The following is a 26,504-nucleotide window of genomic DNA, read 5'->3' as shown; positions in this document are numbered from 1 at the left end:
CAACATGCAACAAGAAGAAATGGGAGTGAGACAAAACATATTTTGAGCATTCAATTAATTGAAAATAACGATTAAACTGAAACAGGCTGTTTTTCAGCTGATCCAAATTTTAGGACCACATGCCTTTAAAAGGCCAAATCTGTGCAAAGATGTGGATTCATTGTCATTTTCTGTCAGGTAGTCACACGCTGTGATGGCAAAGGCAAAAAAACTCTCCCTTTTTGAATGTGGTCAGGTTGTTGAACTGCATAAGCAGGGTCTCTCACAGCGCGCCATCGCTGCTGAGGTGGGACGCAGTAAGACAGTCATTTGGAATTTCTTAAATGATCCTGAGGGTTATGGAACAAAAAAGTCAAGTGGAAGACCCCAAAAAATTTCACTAGCACTTAGCCGGAGGATCCAATTGGCTGTCCGTCAAGACACTGGACGATCCTCGACCCAAATTAAGGCCCTTACTGGTGCTGACTACAGCCCCATAACCATCAGACGGCATCTGAGACTGAAGGGCTTCAAAAACAAAAAATGTCTTCAAAGACCTCATCTCCTTGAACACCACAGAACTGCTCATTTGGACTTTGCGAGAGAGCACCAAACATGGGACATTCAAAGGTGGAAGAAAGTTTTATTCTCTGATGAGAATTTTTTTTACCTTGATGGTCCTGATGGTTTCCAACATTACTGGCATGACAAGCAGATCCCACCTGAGATGTTTACTACGTGCCACAGTGGAGGGGGCGCCATAATGGTCTGGGGTGCTTTTTCCTTCAGTGGAACAATGGAGCTTCAGGAAGTGCAGGGGCGTCGAACGGCCGCTGGCTATGACCAGATGTTGCAGAGAGCATTCCTCATGACTGAGGGCCCTCGTCTGTGTGGTAACGACTGGGTTTTTCAAGAGGACAACGCTACAGTACACAATGCCCACAGGACAAGGGACTTCTTCCAGGAGAATACCATCACTCTTTTGGCCCATCCTGCGTGTTCCCCTGATCTAAATCCAAATGAGAACCTTTGGGGATGGATGGCAAGGGAAGTTTACAAGAATGGACAACAGTTCCAGACAGTAGATGGCCTTCGTGCGGCCGTCTTCACCACTTGGAGAAATGTTCCCACTCACCTCATGGAAACACTTGCATCAAGCATGCCGAAACAAATTTTTGAAGTGATCAACAATAACGGCGGAGCTACTCATTACTGAGTTCATGTTTTGAAGTTGGATTTCTGCTTTGGGCGGGTTTAGTTTTTTTTTTGGATGTGTGGTCCTAAACTTTTGATCAGCTGAAAAACAGCCTGTTTCAGTTTATTCATTGTTTTCATTAAATTGAATGCTCAAAAAATGTTTTGTCTCACTCCCATTTCTTCTTGTTGCATGTTGAAGCTCTACGTGGAACCTTGTTAAGATCCAGCCATGCTAAATATGATTTTCTGCCTTTTTTAAAGTGGTCTTAAACTTTTGATCAGGACTGTATATATACACTCACCTAAAGAATTATTAGGAACACCTGTTCTATTTCTCATTAATGCAATTATCTAGTCAACCAATCACATGGCAGTTGCTTCAATGCATTTAGGGGTGTGGTCCTGGTCAAGACAATCTCCTGAACTCCAAACTGAATGTCAGAATGGGAAAGAAAGGTGATTTAAGCAATTTTGAGCGTGGCATGGTTGTTGGTGCCAGACGGGCCGGTCTGAGTATTTCACAATTTGCTCAGTTACTGGGATTTTCACGCACAACCATTTCTAGGGTTTAAAAAAAATGGTGTGAAAAGGGAAAAACATCCAGTATGCGGCAGTCCTGTGGGCAAAAATGCCTTGTGGATGCTAGAGGTCAGAGGAGAATGGGCCGACTGATTCAAGCTGATAGAAGAGCCACGTTGACTGAAATAACCACTCGTTACAACCGAGGTATGCAGCAAAGCATTTGTGAAGCCACAACACGCACAACCTTGAGGCAGATGGGCTACAACAGCAGAAGACCCCACCGGGTACCACTCATCTCCTTTACAAATAGGAAAAAGAGGCTACAATTTGCACGAGCTCACCAAAATTGGACTGTTGAAGACTGGAAAAATGTTGCCTGGTCTGATGAGTCTCGATTTCTGTTGAGACATTCAAATGGTAGAGTCCGAATTCGGCGTAAACAGAATGAGAACATGTATCCATCATGCCTTGTTACCACTGTGCAGGCTGGTGGTGGTGGTGTAATGGTGTGGGGGATGTTTTCTGGGCACACTTTAGGCCCCTTAGTGCCAATTGGGCATCGTTTAAATGCCACGGGCTACCTGAGCATTGTTTCTGACCATGTCCATCCCTTCATGACCACCATGTACCCATCCTCTGATGGCTACTTCCAGCAGGATAATGCACCATGTCACAAAGCTCGAATCATTTTAAATTGGTTTCTTGAACATGACAATGAGTTCACTGTACTAAAATGGCCCCCACAGTCACCAGATCTCCACACAATAGAGCATCTTTGGGATGTGGTGGAACGGGAGCTTTGTGTCCTGGATGTGCAACCTTCAAATCTCCATCAACTGCAAGATGCTATCCTATCAATATGGGCCAACATTTCTAAGAATGCTATCAGCACCTTGTGGAATCAATGCCACGTAGAATTAATGCAGTTCTGAAGGAAAAAGGGGGTCCAACACCGTATTAGTATGGTGTTCCTAATAATTCTTTAGGTGAGTGTATATATATATACTTATACCTCATGTTAGCATTATGGTTTGAGCAATGGAAATCATTTGTTCTTATAGCTCTATGACTATGATTAGATATTTTGAACTGCTGGGGCATAGCAGACAGAAAAACTAATTTATAGAGCCATATATTTTACATTGCACATAGCTGTTTCAAGTTTGTGAGCCCTCCTTAGTGTAATATGTAGAACTATCAAATCAGTTGTCTTTAATGTCTCTGTGCAGTGTGTATAAGGAACACTCCCAATTAACAAGATGAATGGTTATGCCCAGTCAATTTATTCATACATTTACAAAGGAATAATAGAAGAACAGCTCGATGCTGAGTTCTAAGAAAAGATGCTCCAAACTTTCTATTTTAAGAGGAATACAGTTATTTACTAGAACAGACATATCACAAGTGTTGACAGGTCATCTTTAAAAGTAGTCTGCCTCATTGACAAAAGCTCAGCATTACAAAATATCAAATATTTAATGTATCAGCTGCATTTTTAACTCAGAATCTTATCAAGCTGCTCTCAGTCCAACTCAGTAGTTTTCTTTTATAACATAAAGCCGTCTTTGGAATCCTTTCAGATATATCCACCACATATGTTTCCAATTTGAAGAGCTTTATATATTAGTTTGAAGTATGACAGCAATTTAACATGAGCAGTAAATACAGATATTAAATAAACGGCAACTCATAAGAGCCCAGATTGAGCAGATTTCATTTTATTGAAGAACAGATGCTTGAAGGATACCTGCATTTAATGAAGAGAAGAAAATCTTGCAGGTTATTTGTTGCAAAATAGAAATACATAGAGCAGTTATGGCACTGGAAGGTGTTAGAGTATATGTTCTAGAAGGGCTACTCACACACAGTACACATTATGTATTATAGACACATTGATCATTACTATCAATAATCATAATGCAGAGTTATATACAGAATGCATTCATATGCAACAGACCCACCATTAAATGGAAAAACATTTTACATCCCAATTGTGGGCTTTGATTCACTGGTTAGCACTGGTGCCTTGCAGCACTGGAGTCCTGGGTTTAAATCCGACCAAGGACAACATCTGCATAGAGTTTGTATGTTCTCCCCGTGTTTGCATGGGTTCCTCCAGGTACTCTGGTTTCCTCCCAAAGTCATACTCATAGGAAACTTAGATTGTGAGCCCCTTTGGGACAGAGTGATGCTAATGTCTGTAAAGCGCTGCGGAATATAGTAGCGCTATATAAGTGAGTATAATAAATAAATTCCATTTAGAAGACATATCATTGTGCAAGAAATACCCCACGCATCATGTAACCCTAGTCATAGTTTGGAGAAGTAAGATCTTGGACTTCCTTGAGTAACCCACATTTCTTGTCATCCCCACCACCTGCAAACACTTCCTAAATTGATTTAGAAAAACTATTTTCAAACACTCTATTATGGCATTTCAGTTAATACTGTAGATCAGCTAAAACACAGTCTCTCACTCTGGAGGATTTGTCAGATCCATGCATTACGCAGCCCATATATTTAATTGAAGATTGTATAATGCCTCATTTTCTTGTAGTAGCACTGCAGGGAAATTATCAAAAGTGGACAACCCTTGTAAGAGAATTCTTATGGCCTGCTTGTTTCATTGTACATCCAGGTCTTTGATTCTCAGCACTGTCTGATCTTCAGATGTACAGATGTAGCAGTGTTTGTCAGTATAGCAAAGTTGAGTTTGTTATTTGGAACGGATCATTATTATTCATTATTTATTAATTATTTTCAGGGTGATGTACATATTAAAAAAGAGGTAAACCTAGATAATATAAAATAAAAACAAGTGTAATAAGCATATACTGACTTAGTCAACCAATATTAACCGGACAGAATGATATCAAAACATCGGACCCCCAAGGAGTCATAATAATCACCAAAAAAAAGGAAACTAACTTTTGTATGTATGAAAATCCAAAAAGCTTTATTGTAAATATATATAAACAGTACATACATGTATTATAAAACAGGCAGCACAAGGCGGGACACACAGATGAGGAGCAGGACCCAAGGAGAGGCCGGGAGATCAGTGCAAAAAAATACAGGGAAAAAGAATACTAGCTGAAAGAGCATACCTCAGAGTCTCATAGCAGCTACGCCCCAAACACAATGCAACAGAGGCGATTGTGGAGACTGAGGTTTAAGAAGCCAGATCTACTGGCAAAACGGCGTTGGGTCAGGAGTTGGCCAAGAGATCTTTGCACCATTCAGGGTATGTTTAATTGTGTTCCTTTGTGTTCCTTCCATCTTAAACCTCAGTCTCCACAATCGCCTCTGTTGCATTGTGTTTGGGGCGTAGCTGCTATGAGACTCTGAGGTATGCTCTTTCAGCTAGTATTCTTTTTCCCTGTATTTTTTTGCACTGATCTCCCGGCCTCTCCTTGGGTCCTGCTCCTCATCTGTGTGTCCCGCCTTGTGCTGCCTGTTTTATAATACATGTATGTACTGTTTATATATATTTACAATAAAGCTTTTTGGATTTTCATACATACGAAAGTTAGTTTACTTTTTTTTTGGTGATTATATACTGACTTAGGCTACTTTTACACTGCCGTTTCTGGGTCCGCTTGTGAGATCCGTTTCAGGGCTCTCACAAAGCGGCCCAAAATGGATCAGTTAAGCCCCAATGCATTCTGAATGGATAAGGAACCGTTCAGAATGCATCAATTTGGCTGCGTTTGGTGTCCGTTACATTTTTTAGACGGTCACTAAAACGCAGCTTCCAGTGTTTTGGTGACCGTTTGACTATGCGGAGCCTAACAGATCCGTCGAGACTTACAATGTAAGTCAATAAGGATGGATCCGTTTTTCACTAACACAATATGGTGCAATTGAAAACGGATCCGTCCCCCATTGACTTTCAATGTAAGTCAAGACGGATCCGTTTTGACTTAGACTTTTTTTAATGAATAATGCAAACTGATCCATTATTAACAGATGCAAGCGTTTGCATTATTCGTGCGGATCCGTCTGTGCAGATACAAGATGGATCCGCACAAAACGCGAGTGTGAAAGTAGCCTTAGTAACAAACTGGTACAAACAGAGAGAGGACTCTGCCTTTGAGGATTTACTATCTACAAGGGAGGGGGAAGGAAACAGTAGATGAGGGTGAAAGTGGCTTATATAGCTGTTTAGTGGTAGGAGAGGGTTATTATGGGTTGTAGGCTTTCCTGAAGAAGTGAGTTTTTAGGTTGCTCTTGAAAGTTTGGATGGTGAGGGACAGTCTGATGTTCTAGGATAGCAGGTTCCAGAGTATGGGGGATGCACATAAAAATCTTATAGATGATTCTGTGTGGAGCAAACAAGAGGATAGTAAAGAAGGGGTTCCTGTGTAATTTGAAGATTACTTTTGAGGATATATCTGAAGAATAGGACACGAATGTAAGGAGGGGACAGATTATGAACAGGGTGGACTAACCAGGCAGCAGACCTGAGGATAGATTAGAGGGGTGTTAGCTGGGAGGTCACATGTTGCATCTCCCTAGGCATGAACTGATGAGAGCATCCATTAGAATTTTAATATACTCAGGGTTGAGGAAGAAGTGTATATGAGAAGTGTTTTAGAGCTAAAGGTCGCAGAAGAGGGTAAGCACTTACAGGACAAAATCACGTTATCCCAAGGCAGCAGACTTGAGAGATTGGAAAAAATGTGGAACCATTAACTATGATTGAATGATCTGCTGTGGTGAGAGGTGACTGGCATGGGCGAAAGAAGATTAAGTCTATTTTCCTCATGTTGAGTCTTAAATTGACATCTGGGCCATTTTCCTCATGTTCTGTTAGAAAATGAAATCTGGGACAGATATGTAAATATGAGTGTCATCAGCACAGTGGTACTGAAAGCTATGAAGCTCTATTAGCTGTCTCAAGCTGAAGGTATAAATGTAGAAGAATAGGAATCTAAGGGATCTCAGGACTGAGCCTTGAGGGAGTGGGGTGGTGGTGTGTGAATGGGACACTGAATGTTTGGCTGGTAAAGTATGAGGCGATCCAGGAAAGCAACAAGTCTCAGATTCCTAGGAATGAGAGAGTTTCTAACAAGAGGGACTGGCTGACTGTTGAAGGCAGATCATTAGTGACTTTGGTTCGGATGGCTTCAGTGATTGGGTCGGAAGCCAGATTGTATGGTAAAAAATGAATGGGATGAGGGATGGGAAAATATTTCACAAATTTGCTCTGCATGTTACCTTACTGTCCAAGTCTGTGTCTGAATCTGCAGTCGTTGTCCATTTGTTTATTAGTTCTGCCATTTAGTCCCTGAGTCTGTTTGGTTGGAAGTCCTGTCTGAGGTTTGTTGCCATACCACAGCTGTGAAACTGTGTGCTTCTGAAGTCCAAAGCCTGTTCAAGAAGCTTTGCCCTGTATCTATCAGTTATTGCCTAGTATGTCTGGGTTACAGAAGTCATTGACGTGTCTGCTAGCTATTTTTGGTATGTTCAGGTTCCATAAGATTTGCCATGTGTGCACTAGGCCCTGCAGTTATTACTGTTTGGAGCAGTCTTCTCTGTATGTCTGACTACTGAAGTCTGAACAAGTTCCAAGTCCATGTCTCTATGTTTCTGGGTTCCAGAAGTCTTGATCCAAGTCTCAAATTCAAAATCCATGTTTTTGTTTGTCCTCCTGCCCTGTAGGTCAGCTGCCTTCAATCTGGATTCCACCCTTGTAGTATCTTCAAGTTTTAGGCACAGCAATTCCACAAAATCTGTAACAGTTTCACTCTATCTTTGGGTACCTTGCCTATAAAATATCATTTGTCGAACATTGTTAATAGATTGTCCTTATGACATTGACCAATATATGGCTGTATACTGTTTCCTCGCCCTATAAAAAAACAATAATTATCAATGTAAATACAGTACATGCAGCAAAAAAGTGTATTTTTTAATGTGAATCTATATGAGCAGCATATAGGCTCAGTGGCTATGGGATATATCTGCATGGAGTTTGTATGTTGTCCCCATATTTGAGTAGGTTTCCTCTGGGTACTCCAGTTTCTTCCCAAACTCCAAAAGCATTCAGATACTTTGGTTTGGAAAGCTGTTAGCTCTAAAACCATTTGGCTAAAAACTGTATATCTATGACTTAGACATGACTCATAATAGTCCCTTAAATGTTTCTCGGATATGTTTAAAAATTATTATATGAACAACGTAGCATACTTGATTTCTCTCTGAAAATTCAGCGAAAATATATCAGAAAGGATGCAATTTGTTCCCATTGTTATACAGAAGTGTGCAATTTCTTGTTTCTTGTAGTACATGATTTATTTGTTTTATATGGCAGCATAGTGGCTCAGTTGTTAGCATTGGTGCCTTGCAGTGCTGGGCTCCTAGGTTCAAAGCTGACCAAGAACAACATCTGCATAAAGTTTGTATGTTCTCCCCATGTTTGTATGAGTTTCCTCTGGGTACTCTAGTTTCATCACACACTCCAAAGACATACTGATAGGGATTTTAAATTGTGAGCTCTACAGGGGGACAGTGGGTGATTATATCTGTAAAGTGCTATGAAATATGTTGGTGCTATAATGAGTAAAATAAATTGAAAAAAGAACTCTTTTATGTGATTATGAACCAGTTACATAACTAGAAAAATAATAATAATAATAATAATAATAATAATAATAAAACAATGAGTAGCTAAAGGAGTGGTTCTATGTTCTTTGCTTGAAAGAAGCAGCATACATAAATAACTGTGGGAAGGGACACAATTCTAGTGATCGTGTGCCCCTAGCGGTTGGACATAATGTTAACTGTTATCTCTTTTTTTCATAGTGAATTATCAAGAAGAGAAGATTTCCTCCCCGTGTGAAATTAAGTATTGTGGACAAGAAAGAAGATGTATTGTTAGTATAGAGTCTGGACTTCCAGAGTGTGTCTGTGTGGAGAAATGCAAGCCTAGATATATGCCAGTTTGTGGATCTGATGGAAAGTTTTATGAAAACCATTGTGAACTTCACCGTGCTTCCTGCTTACATGGAAAGAAAATATACATTGTCCACAGTAAAGACTGTTTCTTCAAAGGTAGGTTGCAAACATAAATATCCATAAGCCAAAATATACACGTCTCACTGGTTTACAAGCATTCATTAAAATGAGGCAGCTTTATAGCTTGAATCTGATATCTTTCAATTTACCAACAAATGAATCCAAGCAATTAGGAATAGCGATCACTGGTAATTGAGAAGTGGGTAACAAAGAGTTAAGCTTTGGTAGATTAAGCCTAATGAACAGAAATTTATACTGAGATGTTGACTAAAGCACTATGAGTGTCTTCATGGAAACGGCACCATCACACCAATGCCAGTGACCTGCCTCTAACCAAAGTCTCATGAACAAGCCATGAGGAATTGGTATCTTCTTAAAGGGGTTTTCCAGGAATTAAAGAAATGAGAATTCTTAAATATTATTTTACAATAAATATATTCAGAAATACCTTTCATTACTTAGAATGGCTTGTTTTGTCTAGGGAGCAATCATTAGGAGAAATACAATGTCCGCCCTCCTATCAGTCCACATAAAACCTGTCCTAATCACGCAGGAGAACAGGTTACTTCACCACAATAAGCCATGGTGCTGCCTCATCCTCCCCTCTGCTCTGCTTGTCAGGAATCATGATCCTAAATACAGGTGGGAATGGAGATGATGAGGAGACATGAAAGAAGGTGGGAATGTGGCTAATGAGCAGAAGAATTTGTATGCAGTCTCCATTACCACATTACCACAGTCTGTCCTGTTAGTCCTCTCTGTACTTCATGTCTTCTCATGAATTAAATTCTCCATAGATTCAGCTAAAGTTCTTATCATCTGTATTCAGGAACATAATCTCTGATAAGCAGAGCAGAGAGAAGGATGAGAAGGCAGCTCTTTATATCAGTGTTGTACAGTCACTTGTCCTCATGTGTGATTAGGACAGGTTTTGTATGAACTAATGGGACAGCGGCCATTTTGTTTCCCCTGATGATTTCTCCCCAGACAAACGATCCATTATAAATAATGAAAGATATTTGAGAATATATTTATAATAAAGTAATATTTAAGCATTTTCTTTTTCTTTATTTCTGGAGAACCCCTTTAAGTTATGAACAGTTCTTTTTTTAGATTTATACTTTGAAATATTCATAGGGCGAATTTTTTCTTTAACATTTGAGCAAAATACATTAAGTTGTAAATTAAAAATGGAAGGCAATTGAAGAGCATATGTCAGCAGATTTGTAACTATGAAACTGGCTCACCTGTTGCATGTGCAGTTAGCAGCTGAAGGCATCTGTGTTGGCTCCATGTTCCCACTTTGCTGAGAATTTTTTTAAATATATGCAAATTAGCCTCTAGGAGCAATGGGGGTTTTGCCATTACACATAGAGGCTCTTCACTTTCTGCAACTGCCGCACCTTCTGCACTTTGACAGAGCCAAGCAGGCATGATGATGTTTTCACTACCTGGTCCTATCAAAGTGAAGAGGATGCGGCAGTTGCAAAATTAGGCAGACCTTTTAGGTATAATGGCAATGCCCCTGTTGCTCTTAGAGGCTCATTTGCCTATAATAAAACAAATTGTTCTCTTCAAAGCTGGCATATATGAACATGATACCAACACAGCTACCTTCAGTTGTCAAGCGCACATGTTACAGGTCAGCCAGTTTCAGACCTACATATCAGGAAAAAAAATGGTCCTTGCAAGCAAAGGCAGTTAGTGGTGACCATATCCAAAAGAATAATGAATGAAGAAATGCTTATGCACGGTCCTATCAATGAAAGAATTTCGAACACATGGTTTATAGAAACAGATCACATGTACTGCTATCTCTCCAATTAGTCAGCTCTTGGATATGGCCATCACCTGCTGTCTGCAGGATTTGGTTCACGGTAGGCCTACCTATGAGACATTTATAGCATACTTTATGGACAAACACTTTAAAGTAATTACACATATTTTTTATGTTGTTTGTTATGTTGTTCTTTTTTATAGCAAAAATTTCATGGCTTGAATTGTAATTCCACTGCCTAAATAATTCTGACAAAGCTGATTTGGCAGTTAAGCAAAAACCTGCTTTGGATGTCACATCAAACAAAAATCCATGTTTGATGAGCCCAACCCTCCCACAATGAGCTTAGATCAGTTCCAAGGCTCACTGCTATGTTCATTTCAGGCTTCCACTATTGAAAGTCATTAGATGATTTAATGAAGATTGATGTTGGATGCCATTTTGGATACATTTGTTGTTCACTAATACTTAAATATGATAAATAATATGATACAAAAGTTACAGATGTTGAGTACATTGTTATTGCAGGGATAGAACTCAATCATGCTATTAATATTACAGATATTACCCTATTAATAAATATCACATTGTTATAGTGTATTATTTAAATGTCAATTAAATATATTTAACATAAAAGCAATAATATTTTATACTGTTTTTATTTTTGCATTAATTTTATACAGTTTTTTTCTGTAAAAATACATGTTACTATGAACAATTTATATTTGTAAATCAAAATAAATGTTTGAACCTTTCATTCTTCATAAGCATAATGGTAAAAATGATGTAAAATGTTAATAATAAATACCTTCAAGTAGGGACTAAGTTACAGAACTACGTCTAAATTAGGCGTATCTCTGGTGCAGTCTAAAACTCAGGTCTTAATAAATGACCTCCTTATTTCACTAAAATATTAACCGCAGTTAACTCCATTGTCCAACTCTTTTCCCATATGATAATACTGGGAAATTGGAATCTGAGATATGGAGACATGTTTGGAAAGATGCACACCCTGAATTGTTTATAAGCATTAATAGTTTCTAGAGATTTACTTTAATCACTTTGTTACCAGAGTGTTTACCCCCCTTCCTTACCAGTTTGATTTTTCAATTTTGGCAATGGGCCAATTTAACAGTAAATATCTATTTTTTTTTCTACGCCAATCTACATGTATTTGATATAATTTTTCACAGGACACATTAGACCTTTAGTTTGTACAATTGGATGACAGAATATAAAAAATATATTGAAGGAAAAACTTTGAAAAATCTTAAAAAATATATTTTATCATTATTTTCCTGTTACAAAAGATTTCAAGAGAAAAGATTACTAAAACCATTGCCATACATTTTCACTGTGAAAATGGATGGTATTTGTGCAATTTACCTCCTTGCTGGCCTCACCGCAGGACCTGAAAAGATTGGAGTATATCATTGATTTTGCAGGCCTATTTTTCTTTTGCTGCTTATGGCACCATACTACCAGTACAGATGTTGTACAGTGTCAAAACATTAAAACAACTTTAAAGTCATTTTTTTTATGTTGATTCCCTAAGGTATTTATCTTGAGGAAATGTGGATGTTTTGGCTTTTTTTTTTATAAGTAAAACTCAATGAAAGTAGGATGGAGGAAAATGAAAATTACTTTTTGCCAACCTTTTTTGATTCAAGGGCCTATTTTTCAAATTAACCATTTGACCTTGAAAAAAATACAAATTACCGCACGTTTGTATACGAATACTATTGGGAATCATACCCCACAAGACATCAAATGACGGAAGCGCAGTTTGGATGTTGGAGGCCTACTTTTCCATTGGCACCATTCTGTCAAAACTGTTGTTGTGCAAAATATAAACATAAGAAACACCCACAAAGCAACTACTTTTTAAATTGGTGACCCCATAAAATATTAATCTGGAAAATGTGGACATTTTAAGCTTTTGAATGGAGAAAATGAAAATAAAGTTTTTTTTCTTATATGCATTGCCTTGAAAAAGCACTCTTTTCCACACCTTCATATACTCCTGAACTTTTGAATGATGCCCTATAAGTGCTTTTTACATCTTCTTTGGGCTCACCACAAAACTTCATATGCCTGGAGTGCATTTTGAAATGCGGAAACCAATTTTTGCATTGCAAGTTCTATGACACCATACTGTAAGAACAGATGTTATGAACTGCCAAAACATAAATATCACCTCAAAATAAGGTGAAAGTAGACCCTTGCCCCCCCCCTCCCCCTCCCAATTTATGTGGAAGGGAGGTATATTTATTTAGATTGCAAGAAATTCAATGCAGGAAAATTGTTTATTTTGTGTTTTATTACAATGGATTCCATTTTTGTGAAAATATGGATAAATGAATAAAACAAGCACTCACCACCTGGTATACTGTTAATGATTTATCTATTTAAAATTGATTACAACACATATAAAAATATATCCTAAAACATATACACAGTTGTATAGATTCCTATATATTGGTGAGTATATCTAACTCTTGCTACTGTTGGTATCTGGGATTAGTATTCTGCCTTTGGTATACCTCTAACTTGTACATTTGCTTGTACATTTACACCATGTGTATCAACTAACAAAATATCAAATAAATATCAAGAAATATATATCAAAAAGTGTCCATGATGTGACAAACTTATCAATAGTGATTCCAATGTAAAAATGCTATATCATAAATATGAAGACAATAAAATTAGAAATTTGTGAAAAAAGATGTAGAGGTAGAAATATCCAATGTGTGATAAAGTCCTCGTGCAGTGTTTAAATCTCAAGACAAACGTATTGAAAAGCTTAAGATAGACGTATAGGTCTCCCAATATCCATCAATATTCCTCCAATATTGGCAATCAATATAGCTTAGAGGTTAGATGTTAGTATGTGGGGTTAGGTATTAGTATATAGGGGTTGCGTCTGGGGCGTCCCCCTGATGCTCGCCCTCTTACCTTCCCTTGCGCGGTGTTTGTTGCTTTGGGCGGTCTGCTTTGGTGGGACTAGCTGTGTATTACCGCTAAGTTGCGTCCCCGTGTGGTATAGTTTATATTCCTCTTTAAAGTCCGATAGTTGTTCACGGGATCTTCGGCGTTCTTAATGGATCACGTGGCCTTCCTCGTCTGGTTTGCGTGTCATTCTCCCGGCAACTCTCGTATTAGCTCGCGATAAGTTCGAGCACCGCTCCTGATTATAGATGAGTGTATATATCGGTCCGTTCAAGGAGCGATTTTCTCCAATACACCTTTAGGTTTTCTTTAGGTTTAGGTGGGTAGTTGGTCCTCTCCAAATGGCCGAATATAAACTATACCACACGGGGACGCAACTTAGCGGTAATACACAGCTAGTCCCACCGAAGCAGACCGCCCAAAGCAACAAACACCGCGCAGGGTAAGGTAAGAGGGCGAGCATCAGGGGGACGCCCCAGACGCAACCCCTATATACTAATACCTAACCCCACATACTAACATCTAACCTCTAAGCTATATTGATTGCCAATATTGGAGGAATATTGATGGATATTGGGAGACCTATACGTCTATCTTAAGCTTTTCAATACGTTTGTCTTGAGATTTAAACACTGCACGAGGACTTTATCACACATTGGATATTTCTACCTCTACATCTTTTTTCACAAATTTCTAATTTTATTGTCTTCATATTTTTGATATAGCATTTTTACATTGGAATCACTATTGATAAGTTTGTCACATCATGGACACTTTTTGATATATATTTCTTGATATTTATTTGATATTTTGTTAGTTGATACACATGGTGTAAATGTACAAGCAAATGTACAAGTTAGAGGTATACCAAAGGCAGAATACTAATCCCAGATACCAACAGTAGCAAGAGTTAGATATACTCACCAATATATAGGAATCTATACAATTGTGTATATGTTTTAGGATATATTTTTATATGTGTTGTAATCAATTTTAAATAGATAAATCATTAACAGTATACCAGGTGGTGAGTGCTTGTTTTATTCTTTTATCCAATTGAAACCTTTGCTACTGGGTGGATAGGTGAACCACCCATAAAACACAGCACCATTACCGTACATCAGATACGGGTGAGCCACGATATACATTTTGCCTTTTGTGAAAATATGCTTCCAAAATGAGGAATGATGTCAGTTAAATGTCTTTCACTTAGTCTACTGACAGACTTGGACCTGGAATACAATAGTGATGTTAGAATTTCCTCTTGAAAATTGAGGACATAAACCTGTTTTCCTAATTCTTTATACACCACATAGGAATTGCAGGTACAGCAGGAACAGAGACACTTTTTGTATAGGTGGATTTCTATAGTACCAGGTATGGTTTCATCATTTGGTCATTGAAATATACCATTTCTAAATACTTATTATATTCAATGACACAGAGTGGTTTTTCAGTATATGTAGTTCTTTGAATAAGAGATACTCGGACTAAGTAATTCCTAAAAACAAAGTTAGATCAGCAAAAGTAAACAAGGACTACAAGTAGCAGTACATTGCCATGTGCAAAAGGCAAATGCAAACTCTAAAAAACATGAATAAATGTAAACCACATCACTGCTATACGTAGAGACAAAGTGGCTCCCAACTGATGGGACCTACACTAAAAGACTTTCCTCTCCTAGGCTTCTGACCTACAAATTCTAAGAGCAATGTAGCATCCAGCAATTTCACACCCTGATTAAAAGCCCTGGGTGGATGAAAGGGAGCGTAAGGTACAAGAAGCCGCAGACACTCCCCCAAATGTACAATACAAAAAATAAAGTTAGACCAGCACCCCCAATCAATATGATAAAAATTTGGATTGTGGTACACGCTACCATGGCTGCAATGCAAAAGAAAACAAGACGTGCATGTAGCAGCACACTGTCATGCGCAAAGACATACGTAAGTACTATAAACATTAAGAAATATAACATCACCGCTATACTTACTATATGAAAATTAAAAGTAATTGTCATGAATTGTGCTAAGAAAACAATTTTCTTGTTTCTGTATTTTAACCTGTTACGGACACAGGGTGTACAGGTACGCCCTGTGTAGTTCCGAAAACTGCCGCACGGTGGGCGGTGATCAGAACTGGGTCATCCACGATCAACCGCCCGCCCCCTCTCTCAGGATGTCAGCACATTTCTGACATCATCACACAGATGTCAACCGTTTAACCCCTTCCATGCCGCGGTCCGTAGCGACCACTGTATGTAAGGGGTTAACAGGGAGGGAGCTCCCTCCCCCTCCCATCGGGGCTGCTGTGCCTTTTCAGCCCCGATTCATGACGGGATCACAGAGGGGGGGTAGCTCCCCTACCTCCCCATCACCCGCTGCTCTGTTGTGGCAGTGAGTGATGGTTACCATGGCAACCGGATGTCTTCACAGGCTTCCGGCTGTCCATGGTGCTGTTCAGACTAAGTAAAGGGTAAATACAGTACAGTTCACTATATAGTGTACTGTACTGTATTATACAGACATCAGACCCACTGGATCGTCAAGAACCAGGTGGGTCTGGGTCAAAAAAATAAAAAAAACACATTTATCACTGATTAAAAATTCCAAAAAGAAAATTCCCTACACATGTTTGATATCACCTGATCTATAAAACTGTCATGTTACTTTCCCCACATGGTGAACGCCATAAAAAAATTAAAATAAAAACTATGATGAAATTGAAATTTTGCCCACCTTACTTCCCAAAAAAGGTAATAAAAGTGATTAAAAAGTCATATGTACGCCAAAATAGTACAAATCAAACCGTCACCTCATCCTGCAAAAAATGAGCACCTACATAAGACAATGGCCGAAAAAAATGTAAAAACTATGGCTCTTAGACTAAAACATGATTTTTTTGTTTTAAAAATGCTTTTTTATGTTAAACGTAATAAAAAAATAGACATTAGGTATCGCCGCATCCGTAAGAATCTGCTCTATAAAAATATCACATGAACTAAACCCTGAGGTGAACAATGTAAAAAAATAAAAAGTGTAATAGCAAGCAATCAAGTCATATGCCCCCCAAAATTCCAATCTAACCGTCATCTCATCCCATAAAAATTACACCCTACCTAAGACAATCGCCCACAAACTAAAAAAAAATATGACTCTCAGACTATGGAGACACTAAAACATGATTTTTTCAAAAATGATATTATTGTGTAAAACTTAAAAAAATAAAATAAAGTATACATATTAGGTATCGCCATGTCCGTAATGACCGGCTCTATAAAAATATCATATAACATAACCCCTCAGGTGAACACTGTCAAAAAAATAAAATCTGTGCTAAAAAAACATTTGTTTTGTCACCTTACGTCACTAAAAGTGCAACACCAAGCGATCAAAAGGCGTTTCAACCTGCAAAAATGATACCTAACCTGAAACAATAACCTAAAAACTGACTATGGAGACACTAAAACTTTTTTTTTTTGTTTCAAAAAAGATATTATTGTGTAAAACCTAAATAAATAAATAAAATGTAAACATATTAGGTATTGGCGCATCCGTAATAACCTGCTCTATAAAAATAACACATTATATAACCTGTCAGATGAACGTTGTAAATAATAAAAAAAATAAAAACGGCTCCAAAACAGCTATTTTTAGGCAAATTTTTCATTTTAATCCATTTTTTACAGTAACAAAGCAAGGGTTAACAGCCAAACAAAACTCAATATTTATTGCCCTGATTCTGTAGTTTACAGAAATACCCCATATGTGGTTGTTAACTGCTGTATGGCCACACGGCAGGGCGCAGAAGGAAAGGAATGCCATATGGTTTTTGGAAGGCAGTTTTTGCTGGACTGTTTTTTGACACCATATCCTATATGAAGCCTCCCTGATGCACCCTTAGAGTAGAAACTCCAAAAAATGACCCCATTTAAGAAACTAAACCCCTCAAGTCATTCAAAATGGATTTTACAAACTTTTTTAACCCTTTAAGTGTTCCACAAGAGTTAATGGCAAATAGAGATGAAATTTCAGAATTCAAATTATTTGTTACTTTGCCTCACAAAAAGCGTAAAATAGTACCAACAAAACTGCCACCTTATCCCGTAGTTTCCAAAATGGGGTCACTTTTTTGGAGTTTCTACTCTAGGGGTGCATCAGGGGGCTTCAAATGGGACATGGTGTCTAAAAACCAATCCAGCAAAATCTGCCTTCCAAAAATCAAATGGCGTTCCTTTCCTTCTGCGCCCTGCTGTGTGCCCGTACAGCAGTTTACGACCACATATGGGGTGTTTCTGTAAACTGCAGAATCCTAGTAATAAATGTTGAGTTTTGTTTGGCTGTTAACCCTTGCTTTGTTACTGGAAAAAAATTATTAAAATGGAAAATCTTCCAAAAAAGTTAAATTCTGAAATGTTATCTCCATTTTCCATTAAATCTTATGGAACGCCTAAAGGGTTAATAAAGCTTGTAAAATCTGTTTTGAATACCTTGAGGGGTGTAGTTTCTTAGATGTGGTCACTTTTATGTAATTTCTACTCTATTGATGCATACAGAGTTCTTAAAATGGGACATGGTGTAAAAAAAAATGCCATCAAAATCTGCCTTCCAGAAACCATATGGCGTTCCTTTTCTTGTGTGTCCTGCCGTTTGGTCATACAGCAGTTTATGACCACATTTGGGGTGTTTCTGTAAACTATAGAATCAGGGTAATAAATATTGAGTTTTGTTTGGCTGTTAACGCTGGCTTTGTTACTGGAAAAAATGGATTAAAATGGAAAATTTGCCAAAAAAATAAAAAATCGAAATTTTGAAATTTGATCTCCATTTGCCATTAAATCTTGTGGAACACCTAAAGGGTTAACGACATTTGTAAAAGCAGTTTTCAATACCTTGAGGGGTGTAGTTTCTAGAATGCCATCATTTTTGGGTGGTTTCTATTATGTAAGCCTCACAAAGTGACTTCTGACCTGAACTGGTCCTTAAAAAGTGGGTTTTTGAAAATTTCTGAAAAATTTCAAGATTTGCTTCTAAACTTCTAAGCCTTGTAACGTCCCCAAAAAATAAAATGTAATTCCCAAAATGATCCAAACATGAAGTAGACATATGGGGAATGTAAAGTAATAACTATTTTTGTAGGTATTACTATGTATTATAGAAGTAGAGAAATTGAAACTTGGTAAATTTTGTATTGTTTTATAAATAAAATTTCATTTTTTTACTCCATTTTACCAGTGTCATGAAGTACAATATGTGACGAAAATGGGTACCACTTATACTTAACTTATACATCTTGACACAGTATATAGAATGTTTTGCTGAGTTGTGCTGTTTGAATGACAGTCGGCAAGTAAAGTGGATCAAGGATTCATCAACTTTGACATTTTTCTTGGGGGTATAAGTTTATGTAAATTTTCCAACATGTAAGATGGGAGTCCTCGGTGTATATATATTCAGCCTTGCAGAGTTTTTTTTTATTTATTTTTTTATCATCATTATTACTTCAAATTCCACAATCACTTAGTTATAGTACATTATAAAACAACATATCACTTAGTGTATTATGAAACAGCATACATACAAACCTATATATAGCTTTACTTATTGCCCAACCTCCTTCCCCAGCTGCTCTTTCCCGCCGATTGGGAAAAAAAATTAAATAAAAATTGGATTTTTATACATGTCCACATCATCCACCCCTATACATGTCCACATCATCCACCCCTATCTGGCCACATTTTTTGCAACTAAATTCTTTGGGTTTATAATATTTCATAAGGCTCTTGGGGGAATAATATAATCGGTATAGTATATTGAATTGGGTAATCCTATGAGAGAAATTGTTGGAGACTCCGTTTTTTGCTTGTATCGCCCTCTCCCAAAACTCTTCCCATTGAGACTTAAGAACATCCTGCCATTTGTGCATTGGGTAATTAATTGCTCTTTTTTCTGTCTTTTGATGTAACAATGACTCATATATCCTAGACACCAGTTTCTTCCCCACAATTAATTTAGAGATATTAGTTGGGGGCGTGGGAAGGTGGTAATTTGTGTTCCCCTTCCCAACGACATCCTTAAAGCTTGTTTCAATTGTAGATAGAAGAAGCTCATGTCCCTATCTCTTATTCCACACTCGTTTTTAAGGTCCGGGTATGTAATAATATCTCCCTCCTTCCATATTTGACCCAGTCTAAAAACTCTATATTTCCACCAGATTCCCTGTTCAATCAGCTTTAATTCTGTAAGTTGAGTATTATCCCACAATAGGGTATCAGTATGTAATCTGGTCTGTGGCCACAATTCTCTTACCTCTTTCCAGGTTTTAGCCCACAGGCCAAATATCGGTATTTTGGTGATTTTCTGTTGTGACAAAATGTCAGCCTCCACCAGTTGGAAGATGCTGCTTTTGTCCATCTTTTTATTGATCCCTGCTATCATGGGCTTGTATCTTTGTATATTACTCCATATTAGCATATTTCTGATATGGCCAGAGAAAAAATAAAGTTCCAAGTTTGGGACCGACAGCCCACCCTCTCTCTCATGAGAGTGTAGTATTTGGGCTCTTATCCGTGGTTTTTTACCTCACCATATCAGATCCGCCAGAAGCAACGCTATTTTTTTAAAGATTTTTTGGGGAATTAATACCTGCGCATTCCACAAAATATAATTCAAGGAAGGTAAAATGCACATTTTCACTAGGGAAATACGTCCCGCCATTGAGACATGTAGTTTTTTCCATACCTCTATTTTCTTCCTAATTTCCTGAATTTTGGGGAGCACATTTAGGTGAACATAATCCTTAGAATTGGGGGTTATCCAGATTCCTAAATATTTTACTGGTTCCTCTGGTCTCTTGATTTCCAATAGCCCTGGTGTTAAGTTATTCAAGGGATCAATCGGGATACAAGCCGATTTAGACCAATTTATATTTAGTCCAGCATATTTACTATAATCATCAAATATCTGAAAGATCCTAGCTAGTGATCCATGGGAGCCCACAAACAGCATAATATCATCTGCATATAATGCAATCTTTCTTCATGGGATCCAAACCTAAAACCCACAATTTCTTTATCTTGTCTCATCATATCCGCTAAGGGTTCCATGACTATAGCGAATAGCAGGGGGGAGAGGGGACATCCCTGTCTAACCCCCCTGCCAACAGCTATGTTATCCGAGTATTCTCAGTTCAAAATCACCCTTGCAGAGATTTCGGTGTATAACAATTTGATCCAAGAAACAAATATATCTCCAAATCCCATTCTCTTCAATGTTGCGATTAGGAAGGGCCACTCTGTGGTATTAAAAAGCTTTGGAAGCATCTATAGTTAAAATCATGCTCTCTCCCCTATTTGTGGGCTCCAATTGAACATTCATAGAATATCTGATGATATTTTCAGATGTAGTTTTCACCGACATGAAGCCAGACTCATCCTCATGAACTAACGTCGACATTACTCCCCCAAGTCTGGCTGCCAAAATCCGTGCTAGTATTTTATTATTGGTGTTGATCAGAGAAATAGGGCGATATGAATCCGGGAAGGTGGGATCCTTCCCCGGTTTCAAAATGAGTGTAATAAGGGCTTCCCTCAAGGAGTCGGGAAATCTCCCCGTCTCCCTGGAGGCTTCCCACATTGTTAGCAATTTTGGGATCAGTATTTCTCTATATTGAGCGTAAATTTCAAACTGGATGCCGTCTCTACCGGGGGTCTTATTTTTAGTTTTGCTTGATATTATTTTATCCACTTCTATGGGTTCCAGGGGGGTTTCCAAATCTTCCCTTTGTTCTGGGGTTAATGAGGTAATAGCAGTTTTATCCCAAAACTGCTGTATTTGCGCCATATTTTATTTTATCTTACTACTGTATATATCTGCAAAATATTCCTTAAAGGGCACCTGTCACCGGGATTTTGTGTATAGAGCTGAGGACATGGGTTGCTAGATGGCCGCTAGCACATCCGCAATATCCAGTCCCCATAGCTCTGTGTGCTTTTATTGTGTAAAAATAAAATTTGATACATATGCAAATTAACATAAAATAGTCATATCTTACTTGTGTGACCAGAGAAGAGTCATATTTTCAAGCTCTGACTCATCTCAGGTTAATTTGCATATGTATCAAATCGGTTTTTTTACACAAAAAAAAGCACACAGAGCTATGGGGACTGGGTATTGCGGATGTGCTAGCGGCCATCTAGCAACCCATGTCCTCAGCTCTATACCCCAGATAGTGGTGACAGGTTCCCTTTAAGTAGATATAACTGAGCTGTTTGCTCCACAATTTTCTGCCCCTGATTATTTACTAAACAATGTATATATTAGTTTTTTTGTGTCTGGGCTGCTACGAGGGCGGCTAGCTTTTTGCCGGGTATATGTGCATAGATGTAATTATCCCTTACGTAGTTTTCCTTTTGTTGTTCTGCCAGCAAAAACTATTCATCTTCCATTTTGGTTGCTTTATCAAGCCATTCTTTATATTTTTGTTCTGTGGGATCTTTAACAGATTTTTTTTTTCATACCTCTCCACCTCTTTTTCTAGTTCCAATATTTTCTTCCTTATGCCCTTCTTATATATTATTGTATATTTTGTGAAAATCCCTCTAATGAAGGCCTTAGCAGCCTCCCAAACCACCTTAGTTTCAGCTGAACCCTCGTTTATATCAAAATATTTCCTAATCTCTCTCGAGATCCTATCGTGTATTCCCATTATGTTTATCCAGTCTATACTTATGTTCATCCCTCTTTTTCTTTCCCTTCTACCCATTTTTAAGCTAGTGATGATAGGGTTGCGATCCGAAATGCCCCGTTGTCCATACCTAACTCGTTCAATGTCCAATGAACCTTTATTATTTGTGAAAACTAAATCAATCAGTGATAAACTCCTGTGCATTTTAGAAAAACATGAATATCTCTTTAACCTTGGATATATTGCTCTCCAAATATCGATCCAACCCAATTCTTCTGTACTAGGTTTTAGATCCCGTGCATTTCCCCTGCATATTCCCTAGTCTACATCTATCTAATTCACCGTCCATTACGTTATTAAAATCTCTCATTACCAAAGGTGATTTTTCCCCCGCCTTACGGGCAAGGTCGTGAATTTTAAGTAGGACCTCTGTTTTAAAGGGTGGCGGTATGTAAACGTTTGCTATTACCCATGCTTTCCCTTCTAGTATGCAGTCCAAAAAAATGTAACAGCCTTCCTTGTCTATCTCAGTTCTTACTACTTTGATATCTATATCTCGATGTATTAATATACTCACGCCTTTCGCATATGATGAGTAAACTGAATTAAAGGAATACTGCATCCAAGGTCTACTCACCCCTCCTATAGTCTCGCTTGTCAGATGCGTCTCTTGCAAGCAGACTATGGTGGGGAGAGACCTTTGTATTGCGTCAAAGACTGCGACACTCTTTATCCCCCTAGTCAATCCCCTAATATTTCATGATTATTCTCATAAAAAAATAAAAAAAGTTAATATTCACTACCCATCACCTGGGTTAATTGCCGATGGAGAGGGGGGTGGGGACACGAGGGACACCGGGGGAGAAAAAAAAAAGGAGAAAAAACAGCTGAGGAAATGCCCTTTGCCCAACCCATCCCTCCCTCCCCTCCTGAATGACCCAGAGTACCTTCTTACCCTGGCTCTCTTTCTTAGCATTACTCCCTCCCTGCACCTCAGCTCTTTATCTTTTCTTTAATCCATTCTTCCACCGCCCCAGGAGTCTCAAAAAACAGGTTCTATTCTCCCATTCTATACGTAATTTAGCTGGAAACATCATGGAGTACTTTAAATTTTTTGAGCAGATTTTTTTTTTTTACATCAATAAAATGGCTTCTTTCCTTAACCGTCTTCCTTGCGTAATACGGAAATAACATTACTGGTGCACCAAGATACTCCAGCCTTCCATTCTTCCTGGCCCTATGTACTATCTCCTCCTTGTCCCTGGCTGATAATAAATTAATCACTATCGGTCTTGGTTTTGTTCCCGGGGGGGTGACTTTGCCGGCAATCTATAGGCGCGTTCCACAAAATCTTTGAGGTCTGAAATATCCTAGCCCAGTTGTTCCATCAGCCAGGTTTGTATAAAACCACAAAGATCTTGTTCTTCCACCCCCTCCGGGATCCCTAAACATCTCAGATTTGCCCTTCTCGACCTGTTGTCTAGCTCAGTCCGATATTCTTTTCTCTGCCTCAATCATCCTGTCTTTATATTTTTGTAGGTCCGCTCTAAGAAGCCCAACCTCCTTGATATTTCCGGTCTGGAGAGAGAGATCTTTTATTTCCAGGTTACATTTCTTTATTTCTTGAAATATATCTTGCAGTCTAGGCATCTGCTCCCCTTTATCTGGGTCCACCTCTTTCAACTGTTTACTACTTCTCTCCCCGTACCGGAAATCCTCCCCCGATGTTTTCAAACTAACATTCTAAACTGAAAGATTCCCCCTCAGAGTCCTGAGGTGTATCATCTTTTTTCCTCCTGGGGGGGCCGCGCATATTAGTCAACAGCAATTGCTTAGACTTTTCAACTTTTTTAACCATTGGGGAAATTGAGGTGTTCAACTCTGGTTGCCCCCTCCCCTTTCTCCCTATCCCCTGTTTGGCCATCTCTATATTCCGCATTTAAACAGGTCTAAAAAGAAAAAAACGGCCAGCTCTACTGTGACCTACAGGGGAAGATCACTCCACCCCCCCAAATATATACTTGAATTAGTCTGGCAAAGCGAAGTATTGATCAACTTGAAACAATTGGTTCAATTTTCCCCAATCCACCACTCCTCCACTTCTCCGCAACCCTTTATTCCAACCTTTTGTGATGGGCCGTCCTCGAACTTGCTGCATTTAACCGTTGTGTGTACTCCATTTAAAAAAGGGTATGTTTTTCAGTTATTAGACCGCCAGTCACAAAAGGAGACCAAAAGATCACCAGCCCCAACATAAAAAAAAAAATATCACCGGCGATCGTATTGACACCTTTTAGTACAGTTGACGCTGTTAAGGTCAAATTCCTTTATAATCATCTGGGTTAGTTCCAGCCTCGCACAGGTAGAGGTAACTCGGCCAAACTCACAATCCACACTAAATGGTTGGTCCTATTGAGCAGGCCTCCAGTCAGTGTGGTTGAAGTAATTAAACCAACCCCAGTACTTTCACCGCTACTAAGCCATGATAACTTTTCAAGTTATAAAACATACAATAGGTTAAATGGGTTATACATAACCAACAATTAATATAATTGATGCAGCTGAAGTTACAGTCCGCTATGTAGTTAACACTGCCTCACTCCACGCCAATTAATATTGTTAGTCCGGAAAGCAGTCCCAGATGTCTCCGCTCCTATAGTTAGCAGGCTTACACTTATATGGCAAATCAAGGTTAGGTGGATTAGTTCATGTGGCTAAATTTGTATAATTGACGCTACTCCGTGCCATCTAACATTGTTAGCCTGTAGAACAGTCCCAGGTGTCTCCGCTACAAGCGTTAACAGACTTACGCCTATATGGCCGGTTATTTGTATTAGTTCGTGCAGTTCGTGCAGCTAATTAATATAATTAACCAGATGCCTCCACTCCAAAGTCAGCAGACTTACACTTGTATGGCGAATCACAATTAGTTGGATTAGTTCATTCAGCAATTATCAATCTTCAATCCATCCCCTCTTATCTCTATATGTATCCATAATAATCCAGACAAGTTGAACCATTTATACACTTGTCTAAGTGGTTCCTGTGCATCAATATAAGGTCCCATTCAGACCGCTCCGTCAACTTGGCTGAATAATCTCCATTTGTTACAAGAGTATTGAAAAGAGGGGTGCATGAGGGAAACAAGTCTTATAATTATACAGCCGCGACCCTCCTGCCAGACTGTAGGATTATAGAATGCCCAGCCGATGTACAAGAAAAATGGGGGGGAGGGGTAAGAGGTAGCTGGATATTCAGGGGTATAAAGTGGCTGGAAGTTGTTTACCACTCACTTGTTTGTTTTTTATTTTATTATTATATATTTTTTTGTTCCTTCCCCCTCCACCTCTTTGCTATCAATAAGCAAATCCTCCCCTACCAGAGTCAATGCCTTCCCTTTCTGAATACACACTGTCCTGGGGGGGGGGGGACCGCATGATGGACGTCCCAACCCCTCACCAATAGACCCCTTTATCCAGCAAGCGTGACTCCCCTCAGAATTCAGGCTCCCCTCAAACCCGGCGACCATACACCTCACCTCAGTGCCGGCTTCTAGCTTTAGGGGAGAGGGGAAAATAAACAGCGCGGTCCTCACAGTGCAGCCACATCCAGATAGTCGCGGCATCCACCTCACTCAAGCTCCAAAAGTCAGCTGGGAGACTCTCAGCCCCTCAGCGTCGGGACGTTCGGGGGCATTCAAAGTCCAGGGAGAGCAAAACGGCAAAGTGGCGGAACGATGAGCCGCTAAAGCAGCCTCTGTTCCATCGAGATGCTGGCAGCTGGAGTTCGGCAACAGGGAGGGAGGTGCGTACGTCACCTGCGTGCGCCCGCATGCATGCTCCTCCTATCACCAACCAGCCTTGCCCAGTTTGATTATCTCAGCAACAAAGGGAGCTATCATTAAAAATTTGGTAACATGGCCTGGCCATTAAAGATATAAAAATTGGTAAAGGATATAGGGTATGTGTAGACCAGTAGAATGTGTCAGCTTAGCTGTTTTGGTGATCCCCATGTTGAATGTTAGAGAAGGATTTTTATTTTTATTTTTTTCTGGCACATTAGTTGACTTCTAAAATTTGGATTTTTCATAAGATGAATTTGATTGTTTTACAAATATTGCTAGATATAGCTAGAAATTTGTCTAGTGTACAAGTTCCTCGATAAAACGTTCCAAAAATGTTTCAGTTTGCACATTAATGCCAGCTTGTGCTGTAAATGGTGGAATGTTTGGCGTATTACTTGAGGGGGACCATACTAGATTTCAGGGGGGTAACTACCATAGCGGCAGTCCATGCGACTGCTATGGGGCCCAGGGCAAGAGGGGGCCCAGTTGGGATCATCTCCTCTTCTACTGGGAATGAAAACTTGGTCA

The 26,504-nt window shown here is 38.9% G+C and overlaps 1 protein-coding gene across 1 annotated transcript in view; it reads left to right on the top strand.

Annotated features, from left to right (window-relative positions):
- Window positions 1–8,258: 8,258 nt before the first annotated feature.
- Window positions 8,259–26,504, top strand: part of FSTL4 (follistatin like 4) — an 860,919-nt gene continuing 842,673 nt past the window's right edge. Inside the window, exons 1-2 of the mRNA XM_040405485.1 lie at window positions 8,259–8,262; window positions 8,506–8,754. Coding sequence (XP_040261419.1) covers window positions 8,259–8,262; window positions 8,506–8,754 — 253 coding nt within the window. The remainder of the gene's footprint in view (window positions 8,263–8,505; window positions 8,755–26,504) is intronic.

Source organism: Bufo bufo, chromosome 1, assembly GCF_905171765.1.
Source record: "Bufo bufo chromosome 1, aBufBuf1.1, whole genome shotgun sequence".
In the NCBI taxonomy this organism is placed as follows: Eukaryota; Metazoa; Chordata; class Amphibia; order Anura; family Bufonidae; genus Bufo; species Bufo bufo.
This window is presented reverse-complemented; position numbering and strand designations above follow the sequence as displayed.